This window comes from Oncorhynchus masou, chromosome 11 (genome assembly GCF_036934945.1).
Source record: "Oncorhynchus masou masou isolate Uvic2021 chromosome 11, UVic_Omas_1.1, whole genome shotgun sequence".
In the NCBI taxonomy this organism is placed as follows: domain Eukaryota; kingdom Metazoa; phylum Chordata; class Actinopteri; order Salmoniformes; family Salmonidae; genus Oncorhynchus; species Oncorhynchus masou.
Window position 1 is genome coordinate 28476328 of NC_088222.1, and position 24025 is coordinate 28500352.

Sequence of the window (24025 nt, forward strand, 5' to 3'; positions counted from 1 at the left end):
TCAACATTACAGTAACTAAATCTACATGAACTTATCACTTAACATGCAAGTGGGATACAGTGGAAATAATATGCATGGGAAACAGAAGAATACAAAAGTAATTCATCTCTTTCAACATGTTAAAGTATAATATTCCAGGCTAATGATTATAGTCATAACATACAGAAGCAACATGGTCATCTTAGATCATGGGGTTTTAAACAGACAAATCAGTGTTTCCAGCCCTCCCCCCATTAGATTCCAATGTCAACATTCATAATTATTTGACATGATGAGAATTCACCTGCTGAACATTTACATATGCTTATTACACTGATAAGCTGATCCTCTTTGATACTCCATCAAATGGCAACATCAAATGTTTGATTTGTGCATGTCTGAAAAAGGTAGAGAGGAAAAGGGTATGGGGGAAATGGGTAGCTCCATATTCATGTTATTTGACATAAACCTTTACAGTAGGCTTACTAAATCCCTTTATATTAATTGATTAAACTTATCTTAATGATTCATTGATAATGTTAAGGATTTTCTGTCAGAACGAGCCCTCTGGCTAATGTCGCTTTCTCCTCTTGATGGCGGTAGATATTCAGCATTCCTCTCGGGACCCGGGAAAATGGATGCATCATTGGCGTAATCGTTCGGCTGGTAGAGCTCTCTGGTTTGGAGATGCTGAACGCAAAACTTCAATATTTCCCTAAGGCATTGTCCAAACACATTTGCCAAAAACACATTTGCAATATCTGAGATAGCAGGGTTGGTGAGCACTGCTGTGATTACTCAAAAGCCCTCTCTGACCTGAAAGATCATTCCAAGTAGTAGAAGATTTCAAGTGTCCTCACTCTGCCAATGCATTCCTCTGTGCGTCTGTGACGTGAAATAAAACATTGGCACGGCTATGGAGCAGCGTCTGAAATATTGACACTAGCAGAGACCTTTCCACCCTTCATGCAGGCCCCTAAAAAGTGATATGTGTCGCTGCTCTGAACAAACACATGGCTGTGTCACAGGCAGCTGGCAGTTCTGAGGAGTTGAATTGAAAATCCACATAATAGGTGCCTTTCCCTTTGCCGCGAGTCAAGCTTATCGCAGAGTGCACACTAACCACCCTGAGAATTAGCCTTCCTCACCCACTATTGTGCTGTCAGGAATACAAATGATGACCCATCTAAATAAAGATTGGCTCCGTCGCCATGATGTATGAAGTGCTTTTGGCTAAATGTACTGCTCTTGAAGCGATAAGATTGTGCACAGGTGTGTCTAAAAAGTGCCCTTTTTGGGTGGGAGTGTGTGCAGTCATAACTAGACCCTTGAACAAAACCAGACTTTGTTCTTTGTTATCTCTATTTATTTCAAATCAAATTTGTATTTGTCACATACACATGGTTAACAGATGTTGATGCGAGTGTAGCGAAATGCTTGTGCTTCTAGTTCCTACAGTGCAGTAATACTGTGTGTGTATATATGTGTATATATATATATATATATATATATATATATATTATCCATATATACAGTATATGGATGAGCGATGGCCGAGCGGCATAGGCAAGATGCAGTAGATGGTATAGAGTACATTATATATGTATGAGATGAGTATTGTAGGGTATGTAAACGATATTAAAGTGGCATTATTTCAAGTGACTAGTGATACAATTATTAAATACATTTATTAAAGTGGCCAGTGATTTAGTCTGTATGTTGGCAGCAGCCTCTCTATGTTAGTGTTGGCTGTTTAACAGTCTGATGGCCTTGACATAGTTTTTCAGTCTCTCGGTCCCAGCTTTGATGCACCTGTACTGACCTTGCCTTCTGGATGGTAGCGGGGTGAACAGTCAATGTTGTCCTTGATGATCCTTTTGGCCTTCCTGCGAAATTGGGTGCTGTAGGTGTCCTGGAGTGCAGGTAGTTTGCCCCCGGTGATGCATTGTGAAGACCGCACTACCCACTGGAGAGCCTTGCGGTTGAGGGCGGTGCAGTTGCCATACCAGGCGGTGATACAGCCCGACAGGATGCTCTTGATTGTGCATCTGTAGAAGTTTATGAGGGTTTTAGGTGACAAGCCAAATTGTTGCGCCTTCTTCACCACACTTTTTGTGTGGGTGGACCATTTCAGTTTGTCCATGATGTGTCTGCCGAGGAACTTAAAACTTTCCAACTGTCCCTTGGATGTGGATAGGGGGGTGCTCCCTCTGCTGTTTCCTGAAGTTCACGATAATCTCCTTTGTTTTGTTGACGTTGAGTGAGAAGTCATTTTTCTGACACCACACTCCGAGGGCCATCACCTCCTCCCTATAGGCTGTCTCGTCGTTGTTGGTAATCAAGCCTATCACTGTAGGGTCGTCTGCAAACTTGGTGATTGAGTTGGAGACGTGCATGTCCACGCAGTCATGGGTGAACAGATACAGGAGAGGGCTGAGAACACACCCTTGTGGGGACCCAGTGTTGAGGATCAGAGGGGTGGAGATGTTGTTTCCTACCTTCACTACCTGGGGGTGGCCTGTCAGAAAGTCCAGGACCCAGTGGCACAGGGCTGGGTCTCAAGCTTAATGATGAGTTTGGAGGGTACTAAATGCTGAGCTGTAGTCAATGAACAGCATTCTTACATAGGTATTCCTCTTGTCAAGATGGGATAGGGCAGTGTGCAGTGTGATGCCGATTGCATCGACAGTGGACCTATTGGGGCGGTAAGCAAATTGGATTGGTTCTAGGGTATCAGGTAGGGTGGAGGTAATATTATCCTTGACTAGTCTGTCAAAGCGATAGTCATTTAGTTCAGTTAGCTTTGCTTTCTTGGGAACAGGAACAATGGTGGCCATCTTGAAGCAAGTGGGGACAGCAGCCTGGGATAGGGATTGATTGAATATGTCTGTAAACACACCAGCCAGCTGGTCTGCGCATGCTCTGAGGACGCGGCTAGGGATGCCTTCTGGGCCGGCAGCCTTGCGAGAGTTAACACATATACATTTTTTACTCATGTTGGCCATATTGAAGGAGAGCCCACAGTCTTTGGTAGCGGGCCGTGTCGGTGGCACTGTATTGTCCTCAAAGTGTGCAAAGAAGTTTTTTAATTGGTCTGGGAGCGAGGCGTTGATCTCCGCGACGGGGCTGGTTTTCTTTTGTAATCCGTGATTGTCTGTTGACCCTGCCACAAACGTCTCATGTTTGAGCCATTGAATTGGGACTCTACTTAGTCTCTATACTGACGCTTTGCTTGTTTGATTGCCTTGCAGAGGGAATAGCTACACTGTTTGTATACGATCATGTTTCCAGTCACCTTGCCATGATTAAATGCGGTGGTTCGCACTTTCAGTTTTGCGCGAATGCTGCCACCAATCCACGGTTTCTGGTTAGGGAAGGTTTTAATAGTCACAGTGGGTACATCTCTAATGCACTTCCTAATAAACTCACTCGCCGAGTCAGCGTATACATCAATGTTATTGTCTGAGGCTACCCGGAACATATCCCAGTCCACTTGATCGAAGCAATCTTGAAGCGTGTACCATATTTTGTTTAAAATTCTGTATACATGCTAATTTTTAAACCTTAGTCATTTACATGTATTTCTCTTTGAATTTTCCTTTCAAGCACGTCTGAATTGCCTACTGCTATAGACCAGATATTAAACGTGTTCAAAAACAACTACGATTAGGGCCTCCACTCTGATTAGAGCCAGAGCTGCATGGTAAACTGTGAAGAGAGATTGCATGATGTGGGTAATCTTGTTATAGAGCCCTTAATGAGAGTGGGAGTCAGGGCAGCAGGTGTTATAATAATCGGGGCTCTGAGCTGAGCCCCAAACCTGCTGCGGATTTACACACCATGTTGTGTGACCTCCCATAATCCAGCCAGTGCACACCAGTCACAACATATACCAGGATCGGAGTTGACTGTGAGATTCCAGTGTGCTGTTTTATATTTACCTTTCATAATACAGGAATTAAAGCACAAATGCCTTTAGTGCCCTCTCTTAATAGAAGCTTCTAGTAGTAGAAGAAGGATACATTTAATCTTGATCTATGGGCCAGTGGGACTACAAGCTCCATGTTTCTACTGCCCTGATAAACGTAGCTGCTGTATTTTAATTATGCTGTCTTTCATTGCAAACATCTAGCAGTACTAATGCAGATTGAGTGGTTGATTGTATTCCTTGTCTGGTTTTGACATCTCTCTCCTTATATTCTCATCTCCCTTCCCAAGACATACAGAATGATCAACATCCCGTTGTGTTAGATTTTTAATTGAGCTGTCAACAAACATGAATTAGTTTCCAAATCTAACAACCATGAAACCTTGTATATCTTTGGATTGAATTGAGACACAAATTGTGAACATTGATGATTTTTTTTAAATGCTATCAAAAAGCCATGATGATGCAGTTATGAAAAAGTATGGAGAAATAACAATGGGACAATGTTGCCTAACTCAAGCCATTATTACCCTTTGGGTATTTCTTGAGATTACTATTTACATAAGCAGTACCACCTTCTATGCTCAAGAGTAATTACTTTCTAATTTACTTGATTAGATATTTTTGTGTCAATCCATTTCAATCCTAGTCATAGTAAACTGATTATTTTCAAGAAAAACACTTGTTATGCTTGCCATGTCTACTGTACCTTAAACAGTGGTGTAAAGTAAAAATACTTTAAAGTACTACTTAAGTAGCTTTTTGGGTATCTGTACTTTAATATTTATATCTATTTTTTACTACTTTTACTTCGTTACATTCCTGAAGAAAATCATGTACTTTTTACTTCATACATTTTCCCTGACACCCAAAAGTACTCGTTACATTTAGAATTCTTTGCAGGACAGGAAAATGTCAAATTCATGCACTTATCAAGAAAACATTCGTGGTCATCCCTACTCCTTCTGATTTGGCGGACATGCCTTCTGGAACATGTGAACATCTATGTGCCTTCATAACAAACTTGTATGCTATCTGTGAATACGAATAAAATGGTTAAACTACGAGCCTAGTTGGACTAGCCATGGAAAAAGACAGCAAACCTTACCTTTATCTATGATTGACTGGACATGCCGAGAGATGAGTTCGAATTGGTCTGCCATGTAGCACACTTCTGTCTATAATAAGAGCTGGTCAGTATGTGTAGGTAATCCTTTCGAACACTGCTTAAAAAATATATATCATAGATATAGTAGAACTGCATAAGTGTTGCTCTCCACTTTCTGGAGGACCGGGTTTTGAAATCAGTGGAATTAGAGTATGATAGCTAAGGAGATGGAGACAATTCTGGTGTTTGATTGCAAATATGTAGACAGAGTTGAAAAGAGAACATACAGAAGGCTGTTGTATAAAACATCTTCAAACTAAGGGCAACCATCTCCGTGACAGAGAGGGGGAAGCGTCCAGCCATGTATATGGGTGAGAGAGTCTAGCTAGCTACATTTTCAGATATTACACATTTCTAATTGTCAGAAAGGCGTTTTCATTTCAAGTTAAAGTGTACTGTTAGCTAGTTACATGCATGATCTGTGTAGTAATAGTATTCGTATCTCAGAGCCATTTGCATTGCTAGTTATAGCCTAATGTTAGATAGCTAACATTGAACCTAGTTGGTTAGCTACCTGCAGATTCATGCAGGGTAGTAACATTATGAGTTGGGATTATGGTTAATTTTTTTAGCTAGCTAGCTAAATGTCTAAACAAAAGACTCCACTATGCAAGTAACTATTTCAATAGAACATTTACTGCGACAACTGTCGATAGACGTAGCTGGTAAATTCGCTCTTGTGATCTACTCTAATTTCAGAGCACTCTCGTCCGAGTATGCCAGAGCACAGAAAAACTGACGCATTTACAAACACTCAACACCCGTTGAATATGGCCGGTGTCAGTAAACGTTGGCAAAAAAAGAGTAATTCAATTGTTGCCAGCAGCACAGTTGCAGTCACCAACACTCTGGATGACATAAAAACAGCCTAACCAGCTCTGCTAGGGGGAGTAAAATGGTCAGTGAGCTGTTCTCTCATTTGTGTCTGGAAGTAGCAGCAAGCATGCCAACGTTAGCCAGTTAGCTTGGGTGCTTGACTGCTGTTGTTAGGTCAGAAGGCTCAGATCAACCCTACTTTCTGGCCAATTTCAAGTGTGCGCTCTGAATACACCAAGGGCAAAACGCTCTGAATTTACAAACGGTCAATCTGACAACGTTTATGCCCAGAGTATACTCTGACACTCCAGATTAAATTTACGAACACACCCGTAGTATAAGCCAGCCTTTAGTCTTGAACTCTTTGGTTGTTTAGTATATAGCCTCACGTGAATCCTTACTAAAAACCTTTAAGAGGGTGTGAGCAAAACTGATTTGACCCTGATGGTCATCTATGAACATTTGAACATTTTGGCCATGTTCTGTTATAATCTCCACCCGGCACAGCCAGAAGAGGACTGGCCACCCCTCATAGCCTGGTTCCTCTCTAGGTTTCTTCCTAGGTTTTGGCCTTTCTAGGGAGTTTTTCCTAGCCACCGTGCTTCTACACCTGCATTGCTTGCGGTTTGGGGTTTTAGGCTGGGTTTCTGTACAGCACTTTGAGATATCAGCTGATGTAAGAAGGGCTTTATAAATACATTTGATTTGATTTGATTTAGACAAAGAAGAGCTCCCCAGTAGGTACCAAAACATTTGTTAGGTTCTAAATATCAGAGTAAGTACTCAACGGACTCTATGAAAGCTTAAACCACGTTTATTCACCCCAAAGTCTCGAACAGCTGAACAGACAGACATATTTACACAAGCACTGATATTTAACACTTTCTCCTATGCTGAGTCTCCTCCTACACATCTGAACAGCCAATGCATCTCTGTTGCTAGACAGAACCTTAGTGATATCTGTTCTTCCTCACTTCATCTGACCTGACCTTTGCCCCAAAGTGATCACTCCTCCCCAACTCACAGCTGTCATGGTGACTTGTACAGACGGTCTCTTCTCCTCCCAGAGGATCCCTGATGGCTAACAATAACATATCCTGACATAATGTAGACGTTATACATTACCCTCTCTCCCTCAGTGACATCAATAAGTATATTTCATATGCACATTCAATGGCCATTTTCTCTAAAGTGAGGTTACAAGTTTATCAACTTTCAAAGCAAAATTAATTTCCCATTGTTCCTTAACTGTAGTGTATGATATACCATTTTCTAAGTCTCTACTTTTATCCAATGTAAAAAACACAATTTCAAATTTTGGTACATAAGACCAAATCAAGCTGGTCGGTCACAATTACATTTACTTTTGATACTTAAGTATATTTAAAACCTAAATACTTTTAGACTTTTATTTGAGTAGTATATTACTTTTACTTGAGTCATTTTCTATTAAGGTATCTTTACTTTTACTCAAGTATGATAATTGGGTACTTTTTCCACCACTGACCTTAATGCACTTTCAGATTTTAGGTGATGGTGCTACAGTAGTTTAATTGGCATAATTGACTGCATCTAAAAATCGAATCAAAGTTTATTGGTCGCGTACACAGTTTAGCAGATGCTGTAGTGAGTGTAGCGAAATGCTTGTGTTACTTGCTCCCAACAATGCATACAAAATGTCAAACAAGTACACAAAAACGAAAAAAGCAAGAAATCACAGATGTCAGATCAAATCCAACCAAAATAACACTGCATCAGTAATCCAAATTCATTCTGTGTATATACACCAGAAATATATAGTAAGGATATGTGGGGTGGCAGGGTAGCCTAGTAGTTAGAGCATTGGACTAGTAACCGAAAGGTTGCAAGTTCATATCCCTGAGCTGACACGGTACAAATGACGTTCTGCCCCTGAACAGGCAGTTAACCCACTAGGCCGTCATTGAAAATAGGAATTTGTTCTTAACTGACTTGCCTAGTTAAAAAAATGTGCAGTATTATATATATTACAGTGAGCTATTTAAAGAATCCAGTGTATAAATACACAGTGGTTATAAACAGTGTAACAAAAATGCAATGTACAGTGGTAGATATATTATAATGAGTTATATGAACAGTACAGCATATGAATCCACAGTGTGAAAGAAACGGTCCAGTGTTTAATGTCTCTAAATACATGGGACAGCATGGTGTTTGCTGAGAGGGATGCTGTCATTGTTTGTCTAAAAGTTGATATCTCATCCTGCTTTCTGATTCTTAAACTGCAGTCACTGTGACAAACAGTAGTCACAGAAACGACTGGTTTCACACAATGATAAGAACAATACTTTGCATCCTCAGACAGTCTAGATTACCATAACCCATTATCTGATGTAGAAATGGATGTTACCATCAACTGACTTAAGACTTTACAATCACAGTAAACATTTGGGGGACTTGAGCACGAGCACGGTCATCTCATGAAAATCCAATCGACTGCTGTGAGGAGTGTGACTGTGAGGCGAGTACGCATTAATGCTTTTTCACCCCAACCCAAGGACTCCTATGAGCTTTGTAAAAGCTTAGCACAGTGGGGCTCAGGGACTGGGGGGCTCCCTCGACTGACGGATGTGAGATTTGCTTATTACCCTGCGCTGTGACGAAGCCCTGACTCCCAGTCCATTAATCCTGCCCCAGCATGCTGCTCCCTGACCACGGGGACAGCCCAGCCTTCCTCACCACGAAGAGGAATCGCTCCCAGCAATTAGGCCTGATGGGTAGGGGCCTCCGGATGACCTACTGTGGGGGGCATGATAGCTCTCTTCTTTTAGACTTGATCTATGAACCTGTTCCTCCCCGTCATCTGCATCCAAAGGTTGTTGTCTCCTGTCTCCACTCAAAGTTGTATCTACTTACATGGATTCTGTGTTATAACCAGAAACTTAATTTTCACTCTGTTTCTTAAGTTGTTCTAAAGGTCAGTGGCCTCTCCTCTCATTTAATGTATTGGATGTTAGAGATTAGAGGTCACAGCGCAATCACACGTACACTGAACAAAAATATAAACCCAACTTCTAAAGTGCTGGTCCCATGTTTCATGAGTTTAAATAAAATATTCCAGAAATTTTCCACACACACAAAAACCTTATTTCTCTCAAATTTTGTGCACACATTTGTTTACATCCCTGTTAGTGAGCATTTTATCCTGACAGGTGTGGCATATCAAGAAGCTGATTAAACAGCATGATCATTACACAGGTGCACCTTGTGTTGGGGACAATAAAAGGGCAATCTAAAATTAGCAGTTCTGTCACGCAACACAATGTCATTGATCAACACAATGCCCCTGCTCAGTCATGTGAAATCCATAGATTAGGGCCTATTGGGTTCATTTCAATTGACTGATTTCATTATATGAACTGTAACTCAGCAAAATCTTTGAAATTGTGGCATGTTGCCTTTATATTTTGGTTCAGTATACATACCCTGTATTGAGTCTGAAGGTGGAATGCAATCCATTGAGTCTTGGTGTTGTGTCCTTATGGTCTGCCATGTTTCACACTCTGACTACAAATTATGCTGTTTGCTATTCTGTCACTTCCAGACATTCTTTTACCTAGTGGAATGATGCTTGTATTAAATATCATCTTGTATACAGATGTCAGGTCTGAACTTGATCACTCTTTTATTGCGGAGAATTTTCCAGATGTATCAGGAAATTCAAATGAGCCTTTTTGAATGGGGCTGAAAATGAACAATTGTCTTCCATTACGAAAAACATTTTTTCATTCAGATTGAAGTATAACTGCAGTACACTGTAGTATAATTGTAGTTAGAGTGCAAAACGACCGTTTACAAAAATTCAAATTACCATTACACTTTATCTCCTTGATTAGATGTGCAAGTTGATTTGACAGAAAAACATGATGGAAAGCCAGAATTGTAATTTAACACTAGTGACGAAACTGCAGCACAAGCATTGCTTGAATAAATGTTTTCAAATTATTCAAATGAATTAAGCTATCATTTATGTTGATTAATAATGTTAAAAGGTTCACTAACGTTGTACAAAACGTTTTGATAAAGAAAAATTAAGTACAAAAAAATAACATTTGAAGTTGAAATTACACCACAATAATAATGCATAACAATGCTGGCTATTGTACCATCATCTCAAGAGTCAAATTGTTGTTTCTATAACCCCTTTAACCAAGCTTACTCCAATTTGTATTCTAATGTCATTCCAATCTGGACAATTTTCTTAGAAGTAGATTGGTAACAATTACTTGTTACTCTTGTAATGAACTAATAAAAAGCATGAGCTGGCGCACACCCAGAAAATATTATTTTGTGTAGAGGTGCTGACTAATGGTGAATAAACTGTAAGCTTAAAAAAGAAGAAGTATATACACACATACACTATATATAATCTCCCAGAAATGTATTGGGTAAAACACCAACGTTTTCGGCATCACTTGGCCTTTTAAGGAGTGTGACTCTTTTACCTATTTTTACTATTGTAATAAAAACATTATCGAAACAAAACTGTCTAAAAACAATCTAAAAACAATTGTTGGTCATCAATTGTTATACCAAAGTATACAGTGCATTCGGAAAGTATTCAGACCTCTTGACTTTTTCCATATTTTGTTACGTTACAGCTTTATTCTAAAATGTATTAAATCCTTTTCCCCCTAATCAATCTACAAACAATACCCCGTAATGACAAAGCAAAAACATGTTTTTAGAAATTGTAGCACATTTATATAAAAATAAATAAATAATTATCACATTAACATAAGCATTCAGACCCTTTACTGAGTACTTTGTTGAAGCACCTTTGGCAGTGATTACAGCCTTGAGTCTTCTTGGGTATGACTGCACAGCTATTTTCAGGTCTCTCGAGTGATGTTTGATCAGGTTTGAGTCCGGACTCTGGCTGGGACACTCAAGGACATTCAGAGACTTGTCCCAAAGCCACTCCTGCGTTGTCTTGACTGTACACTTAGGGTTGTTGTCCTGTTGGAAGGTGAACCTTTGCCCCAGTCTGAGGTCCTGAGCACTCTGGAGCAGGTTTTCGTCAAGGATCTCTCTGTACTTTGCGTCGTTCATCTTTCCCTCGATCCTGACTTGTCTCCCAGTCCCTGCTGCTAAAAAACATCCCCACAGCATGATGCTGCCAACACCATGCTTCACCGTTGGGATGGTGCAAGGATTCCTCCAGATGTGACCCTTGGCATTCAGGCCAAAGTGTTCAATCTTGGTTTCATCAAACCAGAGAATCTTGTTTCTCATGGTCTGAGAGTACACTCTACCATAATGGCCTGATTGGTGGAGTGCTGCAGACATGGTTGTCCTTCTGGAAGGTCTCCCATCTCCACAGAGGAACTCTGGAACTCTGTCAGAGTGACCATCGGGTTCTTGGTCACCTCCCTGACCAAGGCCCTTCTCCCCTGATTCCTCAGTTTTGCCCGGCGAACGTCTCTAGCAAGAGTCTCAGGGGTTCCAAACATCTTCCATTTAAGAATGATGGAAGCCACTGTGTTCTTGGGGACCTTCAATGCTGCAGAAAAGTGTTCTTCCCCAGATCTGTGCCTCAACACAATCATGTCTAGGGGCTCTATGGACAATTCCTTTGACCTTTTGGCTTGGTTTTTGCTTTGACATGCAATGTCAACTGTGGAATCTCATATAGACAGGAGTGTGCCTTCGCAAATCATGTCCAATCAATTGAATTTATCACAGGTAGACTCCAAGTTGTAGAAACATCTCAAGGATGATCAATGGAAACAGGATGCACCTGAGCTCAATTTCAAGTCTCATAGCAAAGGGTCTGAACACTTATGTAGGTAAGGTATTTTTGTTTTTATTCGTAATTTGCGGAAGAAAAAAAACACTTTGTCATTATGGGGTATTGTGCATAGATTGATGAGGAACATTTTTAATTGAATCCATTTTAGAATAAGGCTGTAACCTAACAAAATGTGGAAAAAGTCATCAAGGGGTCTGAATACTCAGAATGCACTGTCTATAATTCCCCCCCAGGATCAACGCTCAATTTACAGTTAGAGATTGGACATTGCAATTGGCCCTGCCATATCTGAATATAAAGCATCAAACAATAAACAAAATACAGTAAACAGACATCTCATTTTTAAAAACAATTCTCTGAAATGTTCAGTGGCCTTTTTTGAAAATGCTTGCAGATAGAATATCAAACCTATCTCTGGTTTCCATACTTCCTTTTTACCTGCGGCTTTCTAGTGTTGCTGAGCTACATTTCCTGTCTACCCAAATCCCTCTTATCTGAAATGATGTCTCCATGGGGCCGCATATTAGCAACTGTGTTGGTATCCCACTGAAGAAGGCATCAAGTTGTGCAGAACTTATTTTTCTCTTCAATATCAAATGTGTCACATGGGATAGGGAAGTTATCGGAGCAAGCGCTGAGCTATTCCACAGAATGTGCTAAATACATATTTTTGACATGACACAAGGGAGTTGTTCTGCTGATACCTTCAGAGACCCGCTACACCGTTTCATGCTATGTAGAAGATGGATTCTGGAACCATATTTGTCCAGATCGTACTGTGCGGGCACATTCTGAGCAGTTAAACAATGCACATTTTTTGTGGTTCTAAATGCAGCAATTTATTAACGATAATTCATGTGGCGCATGGTTGGGAGTAGAACAATGGCAGCCAGAGGACAATGGTATGAACAGTAATGTTACTCAGCTAACCATTGTTGTGCAGTAGCTTTACACCAGTCAAAAGAACATGGGGGTGTGCGCCTTATCCATGTACTGAAAAGGGGAATTGGTCAAATGAACAATTACAAGTAATTTGTGTACTATTTACTCTAAACAGGATTTGTTGTATGCTCAACTGAATGAAATGTATGCAGGTTTTCCTGACACTTCTTTGGTTGATTCGGAACAACCAAAGTCTGGGTATTTCTGACAGTAGTTCAGATTTATTTAAAAGAAATGTGCTGAGCTTGACATAGTGATCCAGTTCTTACTGGATACCAGTCCTCTAGCAGCATTCTAGGTGGGAACAGCTCGGAGCGACAGCAAGGCTGAGGCAGCGAAGCAGCTACATAATACAAGACCTAGCACTTAGAGATACCTTTGTCAGAATTACCCCGCAGGGTTTGCTAAACTAAAGTGGGAGGATGGGGAGTGGAAAAAGAAAAACATCAAAAGTATCCCAATTTGGATAGACTTTCCAGTATGAAAGTCTCAGACATCAGTGGTAGACTGAATAGAAACAAGAGGGGAAAACAAAAACATTTCACCATATCCGATTGTGGGGGGGGGGGGTTCTACTATTTTCAAAGCTCTATTATCATCTACACAAAATCAAAATATGTCTCTATATATTAATAGCACGAGACATTGTTTTGTCTGCAATAAAATGCTTAGATGGAAACCTACACGTTTCACCATAGGTGTAACGGCGTTCTTCGTTTGTCGCAAGAAAGTCGGACCGAAATGCAGTGTGTAGGTTACTCATGTTTATTAGTGAAACAAACAAACGAACTATACATGAATAACTAATAAATACAAAACAACAAACGGAACGTGAAACCTATTACAGCCTGACTGGTGAAACTAACACAGAGACGGGAACAATCACCCACGAAATACAAAGTGAAAACCAGGCTACCTAAATACGGTTCCCAATCAGAGACAACGAGAATCACCTGACTCTGATTGAGAACCGCCTCAGGCAGCTAAACCTATACAACACCCCTACTCAGCCGCAATCCCAAATACTACAAACCCCAATACGAAAATACAATACATAAACCCATGTCACACCCTGGCCTAACCAAATATATAACGGAAACACAAAATACAATGACCAAGGCGTGACAATAGGAGAAAAATGTTTAAGATATAATGTGGATGTGTTGTTTATACATACAGGTGTCGGATCTTAATATGACACATTTCGTCACAGGCGGATAATAATCCCGCAGCAGGAGGATTTAAATAAATATTTAAAATATAGAAATCGCCACCAGGAGGCAGCTGGAAGCGGTGTTTGTAGGTAATACAGTAGTACTGTACCTAGGGGGCTATGGTTTGAGGAAGGTTTTGCAAACCAACCGACCTCATACCATCACGTATCATCAAGTATTCTCACAGATTGCTGGATAATTGGGACCGACTGCCTCGATTCAGTCTTAAGTAGCAAAATTTGAATTTGTGTTTTTTACATTGGATAAAAGTAGAGACTCGGAGCTAGAAAATGGTATATCATACACTCCAGTTGAGGAACAATGGGAACAATGGGAATGGCTCGTGGTGGCCCAAATCCCCATTTAAGAGATTTGTTGGCGTTTCCTTTACTTTGGCAGTTACCTGTCCTTTATACTGCAAAACATATAGTAGAAAATACTGGGTGCCAGCAAATTGGCATTTCCCTTGGGTGATGAGTTGAGGTGAAGTGACATGTTTTGAGTAAAATAATATAAATATACAGCACCAGTCAAAAGTTTGGACACACCTACTCATTCAAGGCTTTTCTTTATTTTACTATTTTCTACATTGTATAATAATAGTTAAGACATCAAAACTATGAAATAACACATATGGAAGCACATAGTAACCCAAATAGTGTAAAACAAATCCAAATATATTTTATATGAGATTCTTCAAAGTAGCAACCCTTTGCCTTGATGACAGCTTTGCACACTCTTGGCATTCTCTCAACCAGCTTCACCTGGAATGCTTTTCCAATGGGCTTGAAGGAGTTCCCACATATGCTGAGCACCTCTTGGCCAACTCATCCCAAACCATCTCAATTGGGTTGAGGTCGGGTGATCGTGGAGGCCAGGTCTTCTGATGCAGCACTCCATCCCTCTCCTGGGTCAAATAGCCCTTATACAGCCTGGAGGTGTGTTGGGTCATTGTCCTGTTGAAAAACAAATGATAGTCTCACTAAGCGCAAACCAGATGGGATGGCGTATCGCTGCAGAATGCTGTGGTAGCCATGCTTGTTAAGTGTGCCTTGAATTCTAAATAAATCAGGGACCGTGTCTGAATACTTTCCGAATGCATTGTACACAGGGTACCATTACCGAGTCGATATGCAGGTGTACGAGGTAATTGAGCAAGATATGTACCGGTACATATACTGTAGGTAGGGATACATTGACTAGGCAACAGGATAGGTAATAAACAGTAGCAGCAGCGTATGGGAGTCAAAAGAGGTAGTGCAAAAAGGGTCAATGCACATAGTTAACTAACTAGTTAGCAGTCTTATGGCTTGGGGGTAGAAGCTGTTCAGAGTCCTGTTGGTTCCAGACCTGGTGCATCAGAGAGAGAGAGAGAGATAGAGAGAACAGTCTATGACTTGGGTGGCTGGAGTCTTTGACAATTTTTAGAGACTTCCTTTGACACCGCCTAATCCAGAATGTCTTAAAACGGACAAGACAGTGCCGTGTCTCAATCAGTCAAAAAACCTGTTACATTTGTGTTGCAGTTCTTAGTTTGATTGTCACCAAGCACTTTAATCGAAGACTTTCTGTCATGAAAAAAAGTTCTGAGACATGTTCCCAGCAGGGGACTTATAAGAGGAAAGCTTTCTTTTCAAGGTGACAACAGGAAGAATGCAATTCAGGCGCAAACTGTTTTGAAATGCACTTTAAGATAATTGCTCACAATGAAAATGTCTTGTTTTTTTTGTGTTTATCACAATTATATTGCATAAGGCTCTTAAATAATTGTACATATTACATAATGATCATCAGTCTCTTTCATTTGAATTTTGATGTCTGTAGAGATGATGTACATTATTGGTGAACAGACTTATTAAAAATGTTTATGCAACAACGATCTCCTGGCAACACACTATTTTAATCAGCAAATCACATGAGATGTGGGTAGACTGAGTATATAAATGTACCGGCTGAACTGTGTTGTCCTTTTGTTAGCATCTTGATAATGAATGCATGATTCTCAATCTTGCAACGTCCCCATTGTTATGTCACCTCATTTTGATGAAACTGACATTGAACCCCACCATAAGGCTTATACAATGCCCTAGACCCATATAATGGGACATAGATAATGTTTATTCAGTCTAGCAGCTGTTCTACGATCCCCATGCACCTTTAAACTTTGCTTACACTGGGTATGGCTTCCCTGTCGCATGGTTTCGTGCCAGGAAGCATGTGTCCATTGGGAGTCTGATGCATTATCTGTCCTGCTATCTGTTCCCCTTTAAAAAGAATGCATGATACCTACTATATTGTCTATGTGTTCTGATGTCCACTCCCCTTTCAGAAGCACGGAGGGCCATTAACCCTCAGAGAGACATGTCGTAGTCTCAGCCGATGACAGCTCTGCCCTTTAACAGCAAGGTTGTCATCTCTCCATGGATGGCTATCACTTCTGAAGGGGCCTCGTGGGAAGTCAGTTAAGTTCTCTCTTTTAATGGAGGTTGAATAATGGTTTGATAAAGTAATATATGGTGTCAATTTCTGTCAGGCCTGCCGTGAGGCCTGCCAATTCCATCGGACAGAGAGGAGACCAATTGAGTCTGCCCTGTCAGGCGCACTGGGTACACGCACAGTTAGGCAGACGCCTACAGAGCAGCCAACACCGATCAATACCGCTTTTAATTGTCTCAATCACGGTCTCTTAGTTATTTTCTTGCTCTCTCTCTCCTTGCTTTTAGAGCTACATCAAGGATGTGACTAAGAAGAAGGGATTCTATTTGTGTCCTACTGTACCCACTACCTGATGGCCAGACCTTAGCTACTGATGAACAATGGACCATGTATTTTGGTTGGTCTCTCACACAGTTTTTCTTTGACTCCTGACTTTCCCCGCAGAGCGAAGGGAAAATAGAGTATTGTCCCATCCTCATAGGAGGCTTTTCCCAAGACAAGGAGAAGAAAATGTATGAGCTGATTATTTAAAGCAAAATACACTTGAGGAAATAAATAAACAAGTGTTCAGATTTCAGACCCTGTGGAAACAACAGCTGTGTACATGTTGGTAACAGCCATAAACTGTCAGAAGCTGTCATTTTGCTACGGGTTTAGAAGCTCTGTTTGCAGTCTTTCTTGTCAAAAGAACAATGAGGCTATAAGGTTTGCCAAATGCTAATCTTGGATGCAAGCTTGGTGACAGTGTGCTTCTGTCTCAAAACAGTAGCTATCTTTCTTAAGTTATTCCCTCCCAAACGAATCCTTTAATTAGGTGCCCGGCTAGATCGCTAACCTCAAAAGTAACCAAATGTAACACTGGTAATGTGTTTGTATCTTGAATATCTCATTAGGTGTAAGAACCACAGTGAAATTCTCCTGGCAAGTGCTTTGCATTTTTATCTATCGCCATTATCTACAGTAAGTGAGAAAGAGAGCAAGAGAGACAGAGAGTGAGCGAGGCCAACCTTGACATTTGTTGACAGCTCAATGACCTGCCGTTTCTTCTCCATCCATTTTCCGCTTATGTTCAGTAATGACATTGGATACAGTAGTCAAGCTTTAAACCTTTGGAAGGTTAACATGGTTGTTTAAGCCAAATGCTCCTCAATAGAGATGTATGGATCAATGTCATTAAGTTTTAATTGTTTTGAATTATTCCTGTTAATGACTTAGATTGGTCTTTGATAGGGTTTGTTAGGGTTTGTGTCATTGCAGTTGACAGATTTTATGATCCTCCCTCCTATTCTAGTCTGGCTCCTCTTTCAAGTGTGAAAAGTGCAGGGTTTGTGTACCGGCCAGATAAGCTGGCACAGTAAATAATGCATGTCAGATCAGATAAGTATAAAGAAAGGGTTGCCCATAAAACGAGGCTATGAATCTGAGAAGGGAGAATTTACTGGCCACAGAACAACAGGTACACCCAGTCGTGTCAAATGGGCTTTCACACAATGGCCTCTGTGTCTGCCAATCTATCCATGCAGTAAAAGCATGCTAAGGGTAAATGGATAGACTTCCTCTGACCTTTGTATGTCATTTTATAAAAGAGGATCAATACCAGAGCCGCAAACGGTGACACTATCACCGACGCACCATCTGGTAGAGAACTCATTTTACTCACCTCAATTATTACAACCATGTCTCTGTATTGTCTTTATTGCATTTAGAATAAGTCCCCTGTGTAAAGAGATGACGTGAGCCACGCGGTTTCTTTGTAAAATACCTGACGTTAGTTTGCTGTGAGATCTGTGGATGTATGTGCTGCGGCCCTATTATACACAATCACAGATCATCTGTGAATATCCCTGTCATAGCGCCAAATATTCACAGTGTTCAGTGAACTAGCCAGATGTCTTGGCATACAAGTTTGAAATATCTACTATATGTGAAACATGTTGATTTCAGTAATTATTGTCCATTTCCCTCTGAAAATGGGTTCTTTTTTGACATGTTGCACTATAAACACATTAATCAATGTCATCGTGCCCAAGCCATGAGTCAGGCATTCAGCAAACCACTACTGGTCCTCAGTTGTTTAGGCTTTAAACAAACAGTCAGACTTTAAGTGAAGGTAAGTACTTATTTAATGATAACATTGCTTTTCTGATTTTGCTAAGACTTAAAATATCTGTCTTTAACCGTTTACCTTATAACTGCATTTTTCTATATGAATTGCTTTGGACATGCTCTTTAGCTTTCGGGATTCCATGTGATAGCCCCATATTGTTAAGCGAAGTCATGGTTCACAATGATTCAAATATGACAACAAAAAAATGTTTTGAAGTTCAATCCTAGAATGCTAAGTTGCCATATTGCCTCTATTGATTGAAGTGCCCCAGATGATTCTAGCAAGAAGATGGGACACACGTGTCTAGTCTCATGGATTGATGTTCCCCTTGTGTAGTGTGTAAAGTCATGTAGCACTTTCTACAGTGGGATCATCTTAAAGCTCTTAAAAAGATTCCATTCACGCACCAGGTTACAATAAATGCATTTTCAAACCCAGGCTAGAAAAGGCCAAGTCAAATTGGGGGAATACGAGATTATTTGCCTCTGTTTCCTCTTGTGTATTATCCACCATGCATAACTATGCCAGAGAATAAATATATTTATGACCGAAGAGGATAGTCATATCTTCTGGGCAGAGGTGCTTGAGAGTGTCATACAGTATAAGGACCCTGCTGGCAAATACATACTGTCGACTGAGAGGTTACCCAGGTACGTGCACCTACATTTCAGTTATTTTATGTCTAAAACAGACCAACCGTGCTCTTATCAATCTGCTGCTCAGTAAACATACAACCCTGCCTGGCCTGTCTATTAAAACAGTAGGCCTTTTCCTTCCTCAGGTCTTTCTCTCACCCAGGCTAGGCAAGAGTTACATTGACTTACTTGACTTCCAATCCACAGTCAACACAGAGGTTCTGACAGAGTGGTAAGACTCTTGGTTTAATGTACCTTAATTGATCCTTTACCATATGGATACATACATACATACATACATACATACATACATACATACATACATACATACATACATACATACATACATACATACATACATACATACATACATACATACATACATACATACATACATACATACATACATACAAGTCCTCATCCACAGTGATTCATCAGATGTTGGAGAGGAAATCTAGGTTTATGAGCTGTGAAGGACATCTGGTGAAAGTAAACATGTATTAATGAAGAGATTGAATAAGTGACACTGTACCCTTCAGGTGCATTCAGCTTGTTTTCTGAAGGGAGCCAAGCCAATGGGGAGGACAGTGCAGAAGAAAATGTTCCTCACAAGCAATTCTGATTGTCATTGTGCAAGATGTACTGTTGCCAAATGTAAAAATAGTTGATGTGTGATGAATAGACTACTCCACCTTTGGAAGTAATTGTGGTAGTACATTATACATGGGGTTTTATTTTAGGAGGTTATTGCAGTAGCCTCTGAGGGTTAGGGGAAAGGGAGCCGCTCTTCTGGAGTGCCTGAGAGCTGTGTGTGTTTAGAACTCTGCGGTGTTACTCAACACCAGGCATTTTCATTGTGGCTGGCTGATGTACCTTTCTATATGCCGAGAGCAATTTCAATAATAGAGGGTCTTGCTGGGAAAGAAATTGTGTTAAAGCCTTTGGCATTAAGAGCTTTCTCGCGTGTTTTGCAAAAGTCCCAATCTGATACTGTATATGTGTGCTGGCTGAACTCGTAGATACCATTTTTGCGTCTGTGTGCAGTATGAAGGAATTCAGAGGTAGTTTTGCGAGCTATTGCTAACTAGTGTTGGCGCAATAACTTGAAATCTACAGGTATGCTAGCATGTGCTTCTGTACCTGTAGACTTTCAGTCATTGTGCTATGGCTCGGGAAACATACAAATGGTGTACAGTATTATCATCCTAGATAGTGCATGATTATGAATTTCCAAAGGGAGTATTACAAAACTCATGTATAGCCATGTAAGACTAGGACACACTAAATTGAATCTTCAGAATTGCCCAAAGTTAACAACTTAAAGGTGCACACTAGCTGGTGCTTTCTTTATGTAGGGACATGACATAAAGTACACCACGGCAATTTACACTCTCTCTCTCTACCTTTTGCTGGCTAGTCCAGCTTTTTTACTCAACAGAATTTTCATTTAAGGCCTCTCTCTGAATCTCAAACTTTCTGATAGGCCACATGTTTAGAGGCATTTCTATTAAATGTCAGGTGCTGTGCCGAACCTCACACCCTACTCTCACACAAACACGCACGTACACACGCACACACTCAAACAGAGCGAAATGATTTGTCTGCTGAAAATGCCAGCCTTACCTGCTCTTATACAGCTCCATTCCCATCTCCCTCCCTGTGCAAAAGGAAGGTGAGTTTTGAAGTATAAATGTCAATAGTAAGGAAGGCTATGCATAATGCACTGTGTGCAGCACTTGAAAGCAGCAGGGTGAGGGGGACTGCAGGGCCAGCCCTTTTGTTCTGTATTCTCCCATGTCTAGTGAGACACTGAGCCATGCTCTCTCCCCTCTCCAGGTGAAGCTAATGTGCTTCCCCTCGCAACTCAGGTTCCCTTTTAGAAATAGAATGGGTATAACACAGTCAGAGCCCTTTGCATGCATTTCCATTTTCCATTGAAATCACAAGCATTTGTGCTGTTTAAACAGTTCTATTAACATTGCAAGTCAACGTGGTGTTGTGTTGTAGGGACAAAATTAAATGGAAAAGTGTTCCCATTGGCTTATTGTTTGTTTGTGCGTCTCACTGCAGTGGGCAGCATCAGGGTTGCAATAACACTTGTAGACACATGCTCTGCAGCCAAGGTCATCAATAAACTGCTCTCTTGCCTGGTCCAGGGTCTCAGTGGGTCAGCTTTACACCTCAGTGTTCCTGACACAGCAGCCAAGATGCATCTTTACTCAGATCTGTAGTCTGATGTCCCGCTGGCCAAATCTCATATAAAATGATGCTGGGTCTGATTCAATCCACCCTGCAGCGTTCTTGTTCATGTAGAAAGATCGGTTTTATTCAGTGTGGATTTATATGGCAAATAGTTAACCTCCAATCGAAACCCTATTATTTTACCAAAACATTTAGTAATTTAGCAGACGCTCTTATCCAGAACAACTTACCGGAGCAATTAGGGTTAAGTGCCTTGTTCAAGGGCACATAGGCAGATTTTTAACCGCTAAGCTACCTGCCGCCCTCATGAAATATGTTTATACGGCTGTGTAAATTCTGCAGTGCGGTTCTGATTAAATGTGTCTTCTTTTCGAGACAGTGCAGCAGCTTCTCTCTAGTACCATTGTGAAGTATTAAGTTGTCCCATCTCTTCTCTGGTTTGAGGAGCCTGTGATGGGGTTATTATAAAGTACTTATAAGAAAGGGTGCCTGTGAAAAGTCCAATTATGCCAACTGCCAAACAGGTTGGCAGAGTGGAAGGAGCTGCCATGGAAATGAATTCTAATTTTCCTCTTCTTTGTTGTTTTACAGTGTATTGTCAGGCTCTGGCTGGCTGCAGTCAGGCAGCACTTAGAGCAGCTAGCTTATCTAAGAGAGGATCAGTGAATGGCCTAGTCTTAATAATGCATGTGTACGTATGACCTAGTATATTTACATTTGTCAAGGATAGAGTATGTCTGCAGCAGGTCAGGTGTACTTTTAAGACTCTTTCAATCCCGCGGAGGTTCTGTCTTGAAAGCATGCGCTTTGAAGGGAATTCCCGGAAATGGAGTTGAAGTAAATTGAGGCCATGTTAAAGGCTGGTTTTGGAAGCTCCTGAATGATTAGAGAAGAATGTCAAACTGAAAGCTTTTTCTGAAGAACCTTTCAGAAGTGTACCTACATTTGGAGGCTGCTGGGAGGAACTATATGAGGACGGGCTCATTGTAATGGCTTGAATGGAATAAATGGAACGGAGTCAAATAATTGGTTTCCATATGGTTGATACCGTTCCATTTATTCCATTCCAGCCATTTCAATAAGATCATCCTCCCATATCTCTCCACACCAGCCTCCTCTGGTATTGTCTGTTCCTCTGAGGCTCATGTTTACATCTCAAAGGCTTTGTTTTATGTAGCAAGCGTGAAAATAATAGGGATGTGGCTGCGCCAAACGAGATACATTAAACACAATGTCTTGCAAAATATAGTATTTTTAAAAAATATTAAAATTGAGTGTACAAAACATTTCTGCTCTTTCCATAACATAGACTGACCAGGTGAATCCTGGTGAAAGCTATGATCCCTTATTGATGTTACTTAGAACCACTTCAATCAGTGTAGATGAAGGGGAGTAGACAGGTTAAAGAAGGATTTTTAAGCCTTGAAACAATTGAGACATGGATTGTGTGTGTGACATTCAGAGGGTGAATGAGCAAGACAAAAGATTTAAGTGCCTTTGAACGGGGTATGGTAGGACAGTGGCAAGATAAAGTATGTGAACCCTTTGTAATTACCTGGATTTCTACATAACTTGGTCATAAAATTTGATCTGATCTACATCTAAGTCAAAGAATAGACAAACAGACTCCTTGAACTAATAACACAGAAAAAATTATACATTTTCATGTCTTTATTGAACACGCTGTGTAAACATTCACAGTGTAGCGTAGAACAAGTATGTGAACCCTTGGATTTAATAACTGGTTGATCTTCCTTTGGTAGCAATAAACTCAACTAAATATTTTCTGTAGTTGCGGATCAGACCTGTACCACGGTCAGGAGGAATTTTGGATCATTCATCTTTACAAAACTGTTTCAGTTCAGAAATATTCTTATGATGTCTGGTGTGAACCGCTCGAGGTCATGCCACAGCATCTCAATCGGGTTGAGGTCAGGACTCTGACTGGGCCTCCACCAGACTTTACAGTTGGGATGAGGTTTTGATGTTGGTGTGCTGTGCCTTTTTCTCTCCACACATAGTGTTGTGTGTTCCTCCAAACAACTCAACTTTAGTTTTATCTGTCCACAGAATATTTTGGAACATCCAGGTGCACTTTTGCAGTGGCTTCTTCCGTGGTGTCCTCCAATGAACACCATTCTTGTTTAGTGTTTTACATATCGTAGACTCATCAACAGAGATGTTAACATGGTCCAGAGATTTCTGTAAGTCTTTAACTGATACTCTAGGATTCTTCTTAACCTCATTGAGTATTCTGCGCTGTCTTTCCCTTATCTTTCCCTTACGGCCACTCCTAGGGAGAGTTGCAACAGTGCTGAACTTTCTCCATTTATAGACAATTTGTCTTACCGTGGACTGATGAACATCAAGGCTTTTAGAGATACATTTGTAACCCTTTCCAGCTTTACACAAGTCAACAATTATTAATCATGGGTCTTCTGAGATCTCTTTTGTTTGAGGCATGGTTCACATCAGGCAATACTTCTTGTGAATAGTAAACTCAAATTTTGTTAGTGTTTTTTATAGGGCTAGGCAGCTCTAACCAACTTCTCTAATCTCATCTCATTGATTGGACTCCAGGTTAGCTGACTCCTGATTCTAATTAGCTTTTGGAGAAGTTATTAGCCTAGGGGTTCACATACTTTTTCAAACCTACGTTGTGAATGTTTAAATTATGTATTCAATATAGACAAGACAAATACAATAATTTGTGTGCTGTTAGTTTAAGCATGCTGTGTTTGTCTATTGTTGTGACTTAGATGAAGATCAGATCAAATTTTATGACCAACCAGGTAATTCCAAAGGGT

At 40.5% G+C, this 24025-nt stretch overlaps 1 protein-coding gene across 3 annotated transcripts in view; it reads left to right on the forward strand.

The window, feature by feature from the left end:
• The window catches only part of tenm1 (teneurin transmembrane protein 1), a 196056-nt gene that overhangs the window by 32537 nt on the left and 139494 nt on the right, over window positions 1-24025 (forward strand). The window contains exons 3-5 of one of the 3 annotated variants that reach the window (XM_064978026.1): window positions 7088-7094; window positions 17981-18007; window positions 18645-18680. The exons of the other annotated variants lie outside the window; for them this stretch is intronic. Of the exons in view, the coding sequence (XP_064834098.1) occupies window positions 7088-7094; window positions 17981-18007; window positions 18645-18680 (70 nt within the window). The remainder of the gene's footprint in view (window positions 1-7087; window positions 7095-17980; window positions 18008-18644; window positions 18681-24025) is intronic. 3 annotated transcript variants of the gene reach the window in all.